At 46.1% G+C, this 16,766-nt stretch overlaps 2 protein-coding genes and 1 pseudogene across 2 annotated transcripts; 1 reads left to right on the top strand and 2 right to left on the bottom strand.

Annotated features, from left to right (window-relative positions):
- Positions 1 to 1,286: 1,286 nt before the first annotated feature.
- On the top strand, positions 1,287 to 2,895 carry LOC133904444 (serine carboxypeptidase-like 50). Its single transcript, XM_062345950.1, has one exon. It carries the CDS (start codon positions 1,355 to 1,357, stop codon positions 2,687 to 2,689), a length of 1,335 nt encoding a protein of 444 aa, XP_062201934.1. The 5' UTR covers positions 1,287 to 1,354; the 3' UTR covers positions 2,690 to 2,895.
- A 7-nt stretch (positions 2,896 to 2,902) lies between these two features.
- Positions 2,903 to 4,968, bottom strand: LOC133904614 (uncharacterized; annotated as a pseudogene).
- A 2,067-nt stretch (positions 4,969 to 7,035) lies between these two features.
- LOC133904613 (uncharacterized) lies at positions 7,036 to 10,361 on the bottom strand. Its single transcript, XM_062346087.1, has 4 exons — positions 10,214 to 10,361; positions 9,798 to 10,130; positions 8,305 to 8,426; positions 7,036 to 7,548 (listed from the first exon to the last, which is right to left on the bottom strand). The coding sequence occupies exons 1-4, from the start codon at positions 10,359 to 10,361 to the stop codon at positions 7,171 to 7,173; spliced, it is 981 nt and encodes a 326-aa protein (XP_062202071.1). The 3' UTR covers positions 7,036 to 7,170.
- Between the last annotated feature and the right edge of the window lie 6,405 nt (positions 10,362 to 16,766).

Genomic DNA, 16,766 nt, shown 5'->3' with positions numbered 1-16,766 from the left:
ATGAAATATCGAATTTTATTTCACTGATATGTGAGACTCACAGAGAAAAGATCAAAATTTTGATGAAATTTCACGAATTTTGGTCTTTTTGCCAATGAAAAAAAATTGTAAAACAAAATTAAAATCCCTGGTCCTCACTGATCCCAGTGAGTGATAATCTAGTATAATCTCTAATTCTCTTATCACTACAAGTTAATTTTATTTACCATCTGCTTTTCAATTAGCTAGTTCTGTTTAAATTACTCCAGCTGAACTCTTATCTGCACGAAGGATTGTTTTTGTTCCGGATAAATTTTGATCAACATGAATCTTGATTGGTTTTTTACTTGTGGCGTCTGCTAGGCTACGTTGGCTGTACTTACGCTTGACAACGAAGTTGCATCGATGCATGACATTCGCAGCTTCTTGGTGCCTACTGACGATAAGGAGCCTCTGCCGTTTCATATGATATATCTCCTTCCATGGGTGACGAGACAAGTCAAGATGAGATTAGCACTCGCGCTCTAGTGTCAAACACTAATCTACGTTCTTTCTTTTCGTTGTGTCATGTTGTCGAGTGTGTTTTGTTTCTGTGTGTTGTACTCGAACGTTTTTTTTCTTGACCTCTTAATATAATGATACATTCGAGAAAAAATAATATAAATTCCTGATGCCTTCAAATCAAATCACAAAAATAAAATAAATAGTGCTCCCGTTTTTGGGTCTATTGTATCATGTAACTTTTGTAATTCTTTTTTTGGAGATTATGTAACTTTTGTTCTTGAGATGACGGCGACTTGGACTTGGGATCGAATTTGGAGCCACATGAGTTAGCGTGCTTCATCGTGCATCCATGGTGAAGCGACATCGAATTTTCCTTGGATCTTGTTGGACCAAATGTACGTGTTACCAGGCATGCGCCACGGTCAGACTTCAAAAGGGTAACATAAAGTAAAGCAAGAACAAAGCAAAGGGTGAAAATGTCATTTGGTTTAGCCTCATGCATGCAATATAAAAACCTGGCCGGCGAACGGCGTAGGCACACCGTCGTTGCATCTCACCTCACCTCACCTCTCAGGGGACGGGGACAGATCGCAGCTGATACAGGAAATATTTTTCATTGGGTAGGTGAGTCATGAGTTGGTGCGATTGGCTGATGAGATTTTTGTTTAAAACTAGTCAACGATAAGGCGCGAAGACAAGTCACTTCAAACATTTTCTGCTAGCTAGGTAGACTTCCCAGAATAGTAAGACGAGATTATTTGGGAGTATCATTTTCGAAAGAGTGCCTATTTTTTCCTCTAATAAATAGGGACAACTCTGATGGCGCCAAATGCTATAATTCCAGAAAAAGCTTGCTCAAGCACCGAGCGCCATGGCACCCCCTCCGCTGTTCTCCCTCCTCTTCCTCCTAGTGGTCGTTGTTGGCGCCACCTTCACAGCTGCTGCGGAAGTAGTGTTCCCCAGAGAGGCGCTCCCGACCAAGTCGGGCTACCTCCCCATCCCGTCCGCCAACGCCTCGCTCTACTTCGCCTTCTACGAGGCCACCCATCCGCTCACCCCGCCGGACTCCACGCCGCTGCTCGTTTGGCTGGAGGGCGGCCCCGGCTGCGCCGCCATGCTCAGTAACTTCCTCCAGTTCGGCACCTACCTGATCGTCGGCGGCTCGAACGGCTCCAGCTCCCTCGCGCCCAACCCCTTCGCGTGGAACCGGCGCTTCGGGATCCTCTTCCTCGACAGCCCGCTCGGCTCCGGCTTCAGCGCCGCGCCGTCCCCAGCTGCCATCCCCACCGACCAGTCCGTCATCGCAGAGCACATCCTCGCCGCGCTCCAGTCGTTTTTCTCTGTCCAACCGGGCTTCCGCGCCCGTCCGCTCTTCCTGACCGGCGAGAGCTACGCCGGGAAGTCCCTCCCCACCACCGGCGCTCTCATACTGACAGTGAATCCCACGCTGCCGGAGCACAGGAGGATCAACCTGCGCGGCGTGGCCATCGGCAACGGGTGGGTCCACCCCGTCGCGACGCTCACCACGCACGCCGACACGGCGTACTTCATGGGGCTGATCAACGCGAGGCAGAAGCGGGAGCTGGAGGCCATGCAGTTGGAGGCGGTGGCGCTGACGAGGGCTGAGAGGTGGAGCGAGGCGTCGAACGCTGAAGAGAACCTGATGTCGTGGCTGCAGAACGTCACGGGGCTCGCGACGGTCTTCGACGTGGGCGTGCAGAGTGCTACCGCTCTCGACATCGCTGGGCTGGGGGTGTTCCTGAACAGGGCCGAGGTGAAGGCCGCTCTGGGCGCCCGGAGCGACGTGGCGCTGGAGATATGCAGCGCGGCCGTGGGCGCGGCGCTGCACGACGACGTGATGAAGAGCGCGAAGCCGGGGGTGGAGGCGCTGCTGCGGGAGCCGACGATGCGCGTCCTCCTGTACGAGGGGATCCGCGACCTGAAGGTCGGGGTGGTGACCACGGAGGCGTGGCTGCGGGAGGTGGAGTGGGACGGGCTGGCCGCGTTCCTCGACGCCGACCGCGCCGTGTGGCGGAGCAGCCGAGGGAGGCTCGCCGGGTACGTGCAGAGCCACGGTGCGCTCACGCACGTGGCGGTGTACGGAGCCGGGCACTTCGTGCCGGCGTCTCAGGGGCGTGCGTCGCAGGAGATGATCGAGGACTGGGTGTCAGGGACAGGGCTGTTCGGTGGCGGCGGGACTGCATAGGACGAAGCGCCTTGATCGTGCCAGTCCGCGGGATCCATTGCAGCTTTTATAAGACTAGTCAATTGCCCGTGAGTTACAACGGAAGAAAAAATACACAAGATAATATAGTGGATTGATCAAAATTGTATCACTCAATGTTCAGATGCGGATGCTATAGTGGGAGGGATATATAGATGTGAACTTGCATGTTTTGATACTTGTAAAAAGATGCTATCAAGGAGAACTGAAATAAGTAAAGATCACAAGATGCTCATACATATAGATCACAAGGAGCTCGACCAAAGAAATTAGCTCTTTGAAGTAGCACAAGTCAATCCCTGCAGGATTATGACTATCCTCAGCAAGTTTTCCTTGCTTGAAAATATTGCAAGGTTCACCACAGTTGATCTCCAGTCCACTTGATCCCAAATGAGAACTGCACCTTGCCATAGTTGAGTTGGCATGATTGCTCCACAGCAGAGAATATAAACCCAGCTCATCTCGTAGAGAAGAGATAAAACCATCTATGAAAACCATATCCACATCAAACAGGTAATGTGCACAGGATGGTAACGTTGTTGGCCTATTTTTCTGAATATATGATGACACAAGGCACATAGAAGTGTCTTTCCTCTCAAGAAGCAGGACAACCAAACATATAGTTGTCATGACAAAGTTGCAACTCTTTGGAAAGAGAAACTTATCACCACATACAGAACCAAAGACATGGAGAACAAAGAGAGTCCAAGAAAGATTACTTTTACCCATCTGAAGAACTTTGTACAAAACCTCTAAAACAATAATATCCACTCTCTCCACTTCCACACATATTGAAGCCAATAGAATGCAAGCAGAGATAAACTGTTCTACCGTTGCAGGCTTAGTAGATAATTGTATATCAGTTTCATCATCTAGATTATAATACTTGCTTGCGTCAAAAACCATCTATCCCATTTTCTCGCACACCACAACTTCTTTGTTCACAAGAAAATCCTCAATTAAGGAGACAAGAACATCCAACTGATCCCTTTTCAAACAGGTCCACCTTGTTTCCATATAAGACTTCACTGCAAGCAAGATAGTGTATTGAAATTATAATTCAGAAGGTACTGTATGATACTCTGATCTACAATTGACTCAACACAACCATGATAATTTCATACTCTTAATAGCATGGTCAAAGCACATAGTAAGTTAGTAGCAACATTAATGTTTTACACAAAAGTGCATTGGTTAGATCTTATGGTAAAAGACAAAGGTTAAAACATTGCATTCCCCAGTGCATGCAATGAAGCAAATCTGAACTGATACCATGTCAACAATAAAATGATGTAACCACTTGACAAGGAAAAGAAACCTTTGCAGAACCGTGGCAACATATAGCAAGCATTCAAGTCAATGTTAAGAGAGTTTTACTACTACCCAAAAATAATGAGGAAATAAGCTGTTAACATATGAAAACATAGTTATATGCCCGTGTGTTGCAACGGATCCTAAATCTGGCACCCCTACATTGCAATGGTTTCTAAATCTCGCACACAATATTGTTTTACTTTCCACATGAAGAAAACAAAACATTGATGCTAAAGACATTGCAGTGGTTTTGTATCGGTTTGATGCTGTTGGTGAGATTTCTTTGGTTAAGATCCTGTTTATGCCTCCGATTATGCTAATTATTTGTTTACGCCATCATCTGTTGTCGTTTTAATGGTTAATTATGCAAATTAGGCTTCGGATTAAGGCGTAAGGGGAGTAAGTTAGGCTAATTGAGAACCCTAGATGTGTTTCCCCATAATTCTCCATGATCCGAACCCTAGTCGGTGTCATTTGACATGTTTAAGCACTTTTGTTCCTCGGGTTGATCTTCAAGCACAGAGAAGGAAGGGAAAAATCACCAAATCCGAGGAACCCTAGCCCTAAATTCCTTTTCCCCCAAATCAACCGAACCCCTAAATCGGATTTGACCCAATCCGAACCACAAAATCCCAAAAAAATCGGCAAAACCTAACTCCTAATTGAAACAGGGAAGTAATGGACGTGTACTTGTTGCGCCGAGTTGAGTTATCCATGGCTTCGTCCATCCCCGGCCAGCACGGTCATCACCGCTGTCGCCGCCTCATCAGCCCACCGAGGCTGAGCACAGCATCAAGATGAGCCATTCTTGCGTCGCGTGCATCATGTCTTCGCGCGTGTCACTGCTCCGCTGCCATTTGTGTGCCTTGCGGTCTTAGATGCGCCCTTTCTTGCCTGAGCGACGACGACAGGGGCATGGGCACAACATGCTGACACTGAGGCCCCATCGCAGGTGCCGCGCGTGGCATCAGCCCGCCATGCGCACGCGCCTCCCACCACCATTTTTGCTTCCTCAGTCGCATCACCTCCGCCGCCGCTCGTTTATCTTTTGTGCGAGTTTTTTCGGGAGGCCGAGAGAGGAATGGTGCTAGGTTATGGTCGGGCGCGGTTTTGATCTAAGGAGGAGTAACATGAACTGTCTAATTAAGATCAACCAGCTGCCGTTCTGGGCCAAAGGTCTCTGGGCCGCATGCGTGTGGTTTTTTTCTGACGGTTTTTTTTTTAATGATGGTGGGAGGAGAGGGCAGGACGTAGAGGGCAGACCGCATAAAGGCTTCAGGAATCACTTCATATTTTTTAAGTAGTAGAGATTGTTAGTATCCAGCAACACAATAAAACTCTTGGCATAAACTCATAGACACGCATGCCTCATATTCTCTCAAAATAAACTCAGACTATCTTTATTAAATTACTAGTTGAATATTCGTGTGTTGCAACGGTTCCTAGATATATCAATTGATATGTATTCTCCCGCTCCAACTCCACTTCTAATTGAAAGTAAAAAGGCAGGAACATAGAAATTCAGTTTGTGTGATTGCGAGGTGTACAATACATATTGATGTGCCTAAACATTAAGCTCAGAATCATACAGTGGCAGCGATTGCCAGTTCTATGAAACTATGCTTGCTAAGAAAACCATTTGAATTGTGCATCGCAGTTTGCAAAAAATTGGTAGTCTATGTTCAAAAGTATGAACTATTCTCTTACATCCAGTGACAAAACATAATCTTTGCAGTGCCAGTGACATGTCTCGAGCATTCCCAATTACATAAAACGAAACTAATCAAACAAAAAGGCTTAAACTTCCCTGGAACCAATTGCCAACACTACATACTAAATTCTTACAAATATAAGAGCTCCTTGGATAAGATTGCAAGGTTATCAATAGTTCTTGACTTCTTGCAGCACAGATTACATCAAAACGACAAAGGTCTATAGCGATTACAAAAAGAGTAAATAAAACCTCCCCTATTAAATTAAAAGTATATTTTATTAAAAAACTATCTTGTACAAATCTTGAAAAATTAAGTGGACCTATGCTACAAATCACATTTTCTTTCAGGTCCTGAACAAAGGAGGACATATCACCATCTCTATTGAACCACAGGCCACGGTGACCAGCTTTAGCTATACCGATGTGAAAATCTTACTGGATACATACTACTTAAACCCTCGAAATTGGGTGTTTGCTTGGCAAACTTTACCAGGAACAAGTTATGAAACTTCAATATTGCCTGCAAAGCATGATGCGGTATGCATACAACAAACATTAAATACTTTGAAGAATTCAGGAAAAACAAGGATGCTTAACATATGCATGTTGAACCTCCACCTAGGTGGAGTTTCTTCATAATTAAGATACTTATCATATAAATGTTTAACCTCCACATGGATTGAGTTTCTTCTTCGTTCAACATCAGATACCAATACCATTGTTTCCCTGCATGGAGACCTGTTTTGCCTGCAATAGTTAAGGGTTCGAGAACAACCTTTGGTAAAAGAGCTTACAACATACAACAATATCAGCACACTACCACAGAAATAGTCATCAGTGGTTCCTAACAGAGAACCGGCACTGATACTGGCACTATCAGTGCCGATTCTTATTACCAACCGGCACTGATACAAATTACAGGGCCAAAAAAAAGCTCGCACTAATACGAATTACAGGGCTCATATCACCATCAACGGGCTCATATCAGCATTCAGAAATCTTGACATTCACACTGGGTCCCCAAACTTCTAAGGCGCTAACTCATTGAACATGTATCTTGCAAATTTTCTCAATCATGATGTAACTCACCCACAAGTTTCAGACTTTCAGTGCTGTTACCACACCCCAAAAGTAACACAATCTACTTAGATACACCAATTTCATATTTCTACTTGGTGTTCGCATGAATTGGCTAATTAGTTCATCCGAAGAAACAGCAAACCCACCAATCAAACCATTAATTAGCACGCCAAGCAGGCAAGCACACATGACCATCCATGACGAATTGACGACTGAAATCTAATCAACAAACACATCAATAATATCTCAAGTTTTATTTCAAGGAACACCTAGGTAGCAATACACTCCCGAATATCACACCTTTGTACCTATAAAATCAGGTAAGGCCGGCATGGGTGCTCGCTCCTCCTCCCGCTCAGAACACGATGCGGAACTGCGGCGCGCCCTCGCCGGTGGCCGGCACCAGCTCCCAGCGGCATGGCTCGAGCTCATCTGAGACAGGGCAGTAGCCTGCGAGCGTCACGACGGCGCCAGACTCCGCCGCGGACCCAAACTCGAAGACCGTCGCGTCCAACGCATGCCGCCGCCGCTGCACCTCCAGACCGCCCCGTGTGCCGCTATCACCTCGGCCCTCGCGGCCGCCGCGGGCTGCTGGCCCCACGGCTCCGTCAACGCGCTGCCGCACCTCCACCGCCCCGTGCGCCGCTGCCGCCTCGGCCCTCGCGGCCGCCGCGGGCTGCTGGCCCCGCGGCTCCATCGACGGGCTGCCGCACCTCCACCGCCTTGTGCGCCGCTGCGGAACCGTGCGGAGGAGATAAGGGAGGGAGCAGAAGAGATAAGGGAGAGAGAGAACCGTGCGGAAGAGATAAGGGAGTGAGAGAGATCGAGCGGACCTCAACATACGAACTAAAATCAGAATGAATCCAAAAATCGGGTCCGATCTAATTTCAGTGCCGGTCGTAACATGAACCGGCACTGATAAAAAGTATCAGTGCCGGTTTGTGCCAAGAGCCGGCATTGATACTAAGTATCAGTGCGGTTTCACCCCAGCTCAATCATTGATCGAGCGCGAAATGTTACAAACCGGCATTGATACTTTATCAGTACCGGTTCTAGCCTAGCCGGCACTGATGACCCGACTCGGATGACCAGTTCTGTTGTAGTGGCAGCATATGATCCCTAGGAGGAAAACATGCAAACTTTGACATATATAGCATGTTTAGAATTAGATTATGACATTGAGAGCATCAAGATGGCTGGTAGTACTGAACACGGCCATCACTATGCTGTCAGATATTTATATATGCGGAGAAAATGTGAAGACTGACACCACAGGGATGATTGACCACATATTTCAGTATACTGCTACAGATATCCCATATGGTAGTAAACAAGTTTAACAATGGGGTTGTCATGGACAATATCGGATAGCAATGCTAGACTCTGTCCTGTGATCCAAAGCTACGAAATGAATTGATGTATACGGCAAAGTGATTTAACCTATGAAATTTGAAGGGGAGGAAAAAAGGCTTCTTCAGGCAAAGATTACCTTAGTAACGTTTGGATGATCAAGCTTATGCCAGACAGCGACCTCTTGTGCAAATGCTACTCTTAGTGCAAAAATTTCTTGTTCTGATCTGTGGCCATCCTCCCCCCAGTCAAGCAATTTCACTGGAAGATAATAATATTTAACAATTAATGTTGAAAAATGGAAGTCTCGATGGTAACCATAAAATTTCGTATACTGAACAGTTGATACAAGCTCACATAGGTACTTTTGAACTGTGCATTTTACTCCATATTGTTGACTCTTATGCATTACAACAGTGACTGTATGAGGATGGACAAAACACATTCCAAATCCAAAAAATAGGTTAGCAGTTAATGAGGACCAAGGTAACACATTCTTGAAAAAAAGCCTGCATTTAGTTGTGCGCGTTCAACAACAATTCTTAATAAAGGCTTAAATGTATCAGATAAAAAATTTAGTCTGATGTGTAAAAATAGAATAGTGAGACACCTCTTAAGGGCATAGCATGTAAATGAAGCACCCATGGAAGTAGAATGTGACATCTGAGATGTAATTTATGTAGGACAGTGAGGAAGCTGAGTTCATCGCACAACCGGAGTAGCAAGTAAAGGCAAAACAAGCCAATCAATAACTTCAGTAAGCTGATGAATGCCTCAACACATTTAGTATGTCATTTTAATCAGACCATTGAGAATAATAATGAATTGAATTAGCTGGTGAACAAAACGTATTGAGAGGGCAGGATGCAATGAACGATAAAGTTCTGGACATATTGCATCTGCTTTGTCTTGTGCCATGTGATTATGCTTTAGTGGGACAATGCAAAACTGCTAACTTATATTCTAGCGGCAAAATTCTGTGCTTTTTGTTTGGAAAAACTAACCCAGTTTAGATTCTTTCCGATTTTCCTGGTCCCCTGAAAAGTACAACGCCGTTCGCAAGTTGCAACTTTTAGCCAAAAAAAATCAGCTGCTTTAGTCTGTAATCTGCTGACTTCCAGGGGCTCCTCATAAGATGAACACAAGGATCACGCCTACCAAAACTTTTCACTGTTGGTTGGTTCGGATCACATGAGGGGGGCTACACTTACAAACCAAAAGCGGGCTTAACTAAAGAAGTCACGGAATACAACATGGAATCAAGAAAAGCAGAGATATCAACTTTAGCAATTTGCTGACAAGGAAAAGCACGGGTGACACGACCGGTGAAAACAACACGTGCAATCACCCAAAATGACCACCTATGGCAAATGCCATTGCCATCTATCGATCAATTGTACTCAGCACTCTAAACCAGGAACAAAAATGAAGCATGCAGCAAACTTTCCTAAGAACTTGCGAACGAATCGATCAGATTCAGAACCAAAAGTGTAGCGCAGGTGAAGCTACTGATAAGTAACACGGCGATTTCATCGAACAGCTTGTGGACACTAAAACTTGGCTCGCCGGGTGGCTATGCACGCGTATGTGTTAAAATGTGTAAAGGAAGTAGTGTGGATGCTGGCACGATACCGGCAACGTCCTGGCCGTCATAGACGCCGCGGTGGACGGTGCCGAAGGTGCCGCGCGCGATGACGCCCTTGATGACGAGCTTGGCGGGGTCGATCTCCCAGTCCTCCCGGCACTGCCGCAGCGGCGTCTGCAGCTCCTCCGCACCCAGCCTCGAGGACTCGCCTCGGCTGCTCCTCGTCCCGGTCTGCGCCGCGGCGGCGAGCCCGCCCCGCTCCGCCGAGCGGCCGAGGTGGCGCTCGAGATGCTCGTCCAGGCTCGAGATGCTCGTCCAGGCTCTTGAGGTCAATCTGGTCCGCCCGCACAAACCCCGCGTCCCCGCCCGCGGTGGGCTGCCTCATGCTTGGAGCTGGAGCCGGGTCGAGCAGCAGGCGCAGCAGCACGAGCGCGAGCAGCCGCGCCTGCGAGTCCCCGGTCACCATCACCCACGAGCCGTTGAGCTGCGGCCTCGTCGCGGGACAGCTGCGTGAACCCCGGCCTCGTCGCGGGACAGCTGCGTGAACCCGCAGGTGGACGCCAGCGTGGGCGGCCACGACCACGACCGCCCCGCTCCTCCTCCCAAGCCATCAGCGGCGTCCGCCCACGACACGCGGTGGAGGAACGGGACGCAGGACGACGCGGAGGAGTCGGATGAGGCGCCAGGGTGGGGAAGAATTAGGAGACGAGGAGGTGGGGCAGGAAGGGGAGGTAATGGGAGAGGTGGACCCCGACGGCGAGTGAGACGAAGAGCGCGCCGGAGAAGAAGAGCACCTTGTTCCGGCTAAGGTGGAAGCTGGCCAGGCCCATGGGGACGAACAGCACCACGCACACCGCGACCACGCCCACCTGCGCCGCGGCCGAAACCATCGACCGACCGGACCTCCACTCCCTCGTGAGCGCTCGTCTCGGCGAGGCGCCACCAGATCTGGGCCGCGGCGCGAGATCGCGGGCGGGCGGGAGGAGGTTAGGCAGGCGGAACCGTGTGGTCGTGCGCCGGGTCGTCCCGATGGCGGAGGAGCGGAGGAGATGCGGGTAGTCGTCCCGATGGCGGAGGCGACGTGGGGGAGCGGAGAAATCGGGAGGCAGACCGTGCGGGACTGCGGGGGGTGGGGAGAACGCGGATGGAAACGAAGGTTCCGGGGCAGCGGAGGAATCGGGAGTATAAATCGCAACGGGTAAAATGTTTGCGGGTAGAGGTTGTTCAGATCTGTATTTAGTTTATATCTGTGTTCGTATCTGTACCTGTTACCCGTTACGGGTTAAAAATACTATCCGCACCTGCTACATGTGGACATCTTGTACTCACCGGTGCGTTCGTATGTCCGCCAAAACATAGGTTTACGAGTAATTATGATAAATTTATATACTAAATTTTTAATTTATATAACTAGTGGTGATTTAGATCTATATATAACGTGATTGAAGTAGGTTTACGGTTCACGGTTACGGATATACTTTTTGTTGCTCGTGACTTTTTGCCCATCAAATTTAAGATTAAATCCGTATCCATACCCACAAACAAGTATTGAAACCAAAACTCGCACTTGTCGGATTTCTTACTCGCGAGTACGCGAATAATCTCTACCATTGCCATCTTTAATCGGGAGGCAGACTGCACGGACGGAACGTGCATGACCAAAAAAAACTACAAATGTTTTAAACAGGAGAGATTTACAGGCAACAGGTTATTCATAATCCCTTCTGTTTCATTCGACGCGTGCTCTGTCACCTTATTTGAGTTATGCTTTTATACCCGAATACTTTGTCTTGTGGGTCAATGGATCTCCCGTTGTAAGTTTGTTAAGTTGTTCTCAACTTCTGCCATTTTTTGCACAATTGCTGTCATTAAAAGTTATATTTTTGCAGAGCGTATCAAACTGAGTTGAAGAAATTACATATGAACATGTCTCTGCCCCGGACATATAATGTTTCAGGCAGTGAGACAGATGGTGGGTATGATGGAACATACATTATCTGAGCTACCGCGAACTGCTTCCCTTTGGATTGGCGCTGTCATCAAATAAGCCTTTTAATAATCCACCTCGATCGCTTATAAAGTTAATTTCACAATCTGTACAGTTAATCATTGATACAGTTATCTGGGACAAATGTTTATCGGCGTTCATGGCGCCTGGAGCTTGGTGGTTGCCGCCAGTCCCTCGACTCGCCATTAGGACCTGTAGAAAGGAAGGTTTGCAAGATTTGGGAGAAAATGAAGAGGCAGGATGAGACAAAGGGGAAGAAATGTGGCCTAGAATATCCAGCAAAGCTCAACCGATGTTTCCTTCCTGACTGAGCGTCCCTAATTGGGAGGAGGTTGAGGTTGTTTCCAAATTTTGATTGCATGAAGGAAGCTCCTATGGGCGCTCCTCGTCCGATGGGCGGTCGCTTCCTGGCTGGCGGATCCGGGTCCGGGCTCGACCTCCCGGAGTTCTCCACGAAGGCTTGAGCCTTGGCCAGCAGCCGGGACAAGCTGTCGCCTGAAGCGCCCTCGGCACCCTCTCCGACCGAAAGCTCCCCCACTGGAATGTCTCTGCCGGCAGCTCGATCTGCTCCCAAAAATCTTGAATCATTTCTTCCTCCGTTTGTCTCTTCCGGATCGCTTCCGAACCATCTTCCCTATCGGATCCGAAGAACGCATGCTTGCCGAGGGCTCGACGACATTGGGGGCTAAGGTTAGGCGACGGCGAACTCCATCGCCCCCTCGCCGGTCGCCCATGCCGAGTCCGCCAGCTCCGAGATCCGGCCGTGAACCAGGACAGGGAGGTCCCAGAACATGGAGCGACACAAGATCCCGAAGCCGGCGGCCTCCACTCACCGGAGAATCGGCCGGAGATCCAATCTGTACAGTTAATCATTGATAAAGTTATCTGGCACAGATGTTTATCGGCCTAAGATATATTGATGATTTAGAAGACCATACATAAACCATTCTCTGCCCAGGACAAGAAATAGAAGCAAGAAGAAGAGTGCAGCATTGCCTATTCCGGCGGCTGCTATACATTTCATCTAAGGCAAGTCTCGTCATGCATTGTCCTGTTAAATGTCTTCTTAATGTCAACTATGAATAGTCTACTGCAAGATGTATAATTCACTGCAAGATCCCATTTTTTAGTTCAGCCTAGTAAAGTGAGAAAAAGATATCATATGCACATAAATATATTGCAGAAGATCATCCCTGTACATCTGAGGTTGCTATGCCTTGCTACGAACTACAATTGACTTGTGGTTCGAGAAAGCATTATGGGTCATAATCCCACTAGGCACAAGTTATCCCCTTTAATTTGCTCCGAAATGAGAGGATCAAAACTTTTCGTAATCACATCAGAACAATTTCACACATCATAATGTCGGTTTAGTCATGTGCATCTTCAACTACAATCTCAACCCTTTTATGTCTACTGAACAGGATTTACATGTTATATACAACCGAGAAAGCTTCATATCAATGTCAACAGAAGTAGCCTTTTTTACCATCCTCTATGCTATTCCCACATGTATTTATGATGTTCATAAGCCTGTGGAGTGCAAAGTATCAAAACTGGAAGACTTAAGCACGTATTATTCACCTTAAGATAGTGTACAAATTACAGCCTAGATCTCATCCAGATACATGGATGCTACAAGTTCCATTACCACAAAAACTTAACTCACTAGAACGCTAGAAGTCTGCCCATCACAGAGCAATCTTTACACTTCATGTTACTTATCATTTGCAGGAGCTTCAGGATCTGATAATGTCGATCCAGTCACAGAATGTACTGAATCTCCATGGATCCTTTTCTGCAGGTTCTCCAGGCTGGCGACACGCCGCAAAGAGGATGTCATGGCGTCCATCTCCCCACTGGTCAGAGGAGTTACTGCATTTGGGAGGTCAGGCCTGATCTGATCATCTTGAAGTGGAGTCTGGAGAAAATGTTCCATGCTCTCTTCAACGGGAACAGCAGCAGAAGCCGCATCAGATACACATGAAGAGAAGGGTATGTTGCTTGCAGGCATGTCAGATGTGGTGGACAACAGGAGGGGGGTTCCAGTTAGTCTGCTGACAGCTTCCTCAGCTATGTTCACCTGCAAACAAGAACTTTGTTAACAAAATAAATTAAAAACATTTGGAACTAGTTATGCATATGTTTACAGCCTTTGGGTAAGGGAATATAAAGGCAGTGGTGGCTCACTTGTGCCTCAACTAGAAACCTAGATCAATGGGTTTTTTGTGTAAGACACTTATTAACAAATGTCAAAGGTTCTGAGAAAATAAGCTCATATGTAAAAGGGATACAACTGTAAGTTTCTGAATACATGTTTCTTTCGGTATCTCACGGTGTGTAGATTTGTTAATTAAATAACTAGTTCTTTGTGAAGATCATTTTTGGAAACATGATTGGAATCAACACCACAGGTTTAACAGGACACACTTGGAGCATTGCGATGTGGTATGAGCGCTTTTCAATATTTTGTTTCGCTTTTGCAATTCTCGCACCAGTAAGAGAACACCCCAACTAAAAGAAAAAAAAAGACAATATCTATATCTTTGCTATATAAAACACGAGTTGGTTCAATCACCTCTTTCACTGCTCTCCTCGGATATGAGATATATTTTACTAATAAAAATAAATAAATTAATTAAGAGAAAATTAGTAGATAATCTCTTTATCTTTTTTTGGATTTCATTGGAAATCAAACTCCGGTATTACTCCTAATATATTCGTTCAGTGGCACTCCTGTTGCGCATCCACATCTCAGTACTTTAAGTTTTTGTTTGATATTACCATATCTAATATCTATATTTTTATTGCAACATATGGGCATCTAATAGTGTTGTAATAATCATGTTATCTTGCTTTAATCAAACAAGAATTTAAAAGACCAGCGTGCCGAAGAACTGACTCTGTGGATGAATCCACAAAATAAACCAATTTATGTGTAGAAGACGATGTCCTGCACCATGCGCTCGAGGTGCGCTGCCGTCTGGCTTGCCCGCCGCCGCCGAGCACGGACACGGTTTGGCCTCGCCACCAACGTGCACAACCGTCTCCCAGACGCGACCGACGGGACCGCCACCAGCGCACCACCGAGTTGGTGCGGCTACGGAACTCCCGGGGAGAGCAGTGGACCAGGAGGCCGCCGCTGCCTCACGGCGTGGGAGAGGGCGAGGAGGAGGACCGCCGTCGGGGGCTCGAGCTGGTGGAGAGGTGGACAGGGATCTGCTTTGGATGGATTGGGTATGGCAGATTGATATAGCCATAGGGCTAGTTTGATTCCTGTTAAATTCTTGTAAAATTCCTTCCAAATTTCTGATAGTGCCTGACGAAAATTAAAAGTAGTAGCAAACGGAGCTGATTAGAATGCATTCCAGTGACAATTTTACAATTTGGGTTTTATAATGGCAAATTTCAAATTAGAGGGGGGAACTAGTGGCAAATACGCAATTTTCTCTTTGGGAATAGAGGATTTAACATGGCTGCTTCTGATTTTTTTAGATAATGTTCTAGGTTGCCATGATCTACCAAACCTGCCACCAGATTTTGGCAATCTTCACAAACTTTGAGTTATTGAACCTCTCTTTGCTACTCCCTCCGGTCATAAATAATTGACGTTTTGGTTAAAATGTTACCAGATTCCTTTTGCCAAATTAAGTATTTGAAAGACCTAGATCTTTCAGACTGACATGACTCGAAGAACTCCCTGGATGACCTTGCCAGAGGTCACTCCATGTTTCCCCTCTCTCAAAAATCTAGGTTTGTGGTTGGAGGGCCTGGAGATACTACAGGAATGGCTGGGGCAACTCATTTCCCTTGAAGAATTGCTCATCTTGTCCTGCCCCAACCTGACATCTTTGCCTGAAAGTATACAGAACCTTACTGCCTTGAATCAACTGTACATTAGAGGTTGTCGAAGACTGGTTGACAGGTGCAAACGGGAGGATGCCCACAAGATCTCTCACATCCCAGAAGTCATACTTGATTACACAAGTTTCGTACGGAGACAATATATCTGTAACGCACTATTTTACAACTAAACATATTTTATTTAAATATGTAAAATTTTGACAATATTTCCTTTATAATTATGGTATAACTGACATCACAATCACAAACAGTCAACATACGATATAAACGACATAACCAAAACATACATTTTTCTACACCTTATATAAGTTTACTTCTTCAAGCGCAAAACTTATTACAGCAAGAACGACATACTGTCAAAATATAGTTTTCAAACACGAGTTGGGTTATCAACATTGTCATGAGGTAGTGCGTGCAGCTACCAAGTTCCATCCAAAAAAATGCACGTCGATATTCAAAGCGTACCTGTAAAAGATTTAACAGGGGTGAGACAAGCTCAGCAAGTAACGGCTATGTATAAAAACATGTCTCACCTGGTTAAAGAGTATTTAGAAACAACCATTTTTCTCACAATGAAAAGCCAAAACACATGAGTTTAAAGAGAATATCTTTCCACTTGACGGAGTATCTGTCAAGAGAACAATAACGACAATCTCCAACACGGTGTCCCACAAATCATAGCATTTAACTTTCAGGATTCTGCATTCTTCAAATATCATATAAATGTAAGAATACCATGATGCAACTGCATTTGAGAGTTTTGCGCTGGACGATGCCAACCTCTCATGCAACTCTATGTACCAGTACGAGTCATGCACGATGGCAATGGCCGGCCTTTATCACCATATGAAATGCATAAATGCATATGTATGCATGCAAATTGACGTCAATTCTTATATTCTTATTTTGATGACTTAAGATAAGTAACATCACAACTGATTTATGGCGTTAACAACATAATCAAAATCAATAGAAATATCATGAATTTAATTCGTCAAAGTGTGATATTATCCATGATTTAGATAATTAGAAAACGCCAAATACTTCAATTCATTTGCAAAGAGAGTAAGATATGAATATAAACATAGTATTGAAATACACCCCCAACGTTACTTGCCTTGTACTAAGGGCGACGAAAGAACTT

Source organism: Phragmites australis, chromosome 22, assembly GCF_958298935.1.
Source record: "Phragmites australis chromosome 22, lpPhrAust1.1, whole genome shotgun sequence".
NCBI classification, from domain to species: Eukaryota; Viridiplantae; Streptophyta; class Magnoliopsida; order Poales; family Poaceae; genus Phragmites; species Phragmites australis.
This window is presented reverse-complemented; position numbering and strand designations above follow the sequence as displayed.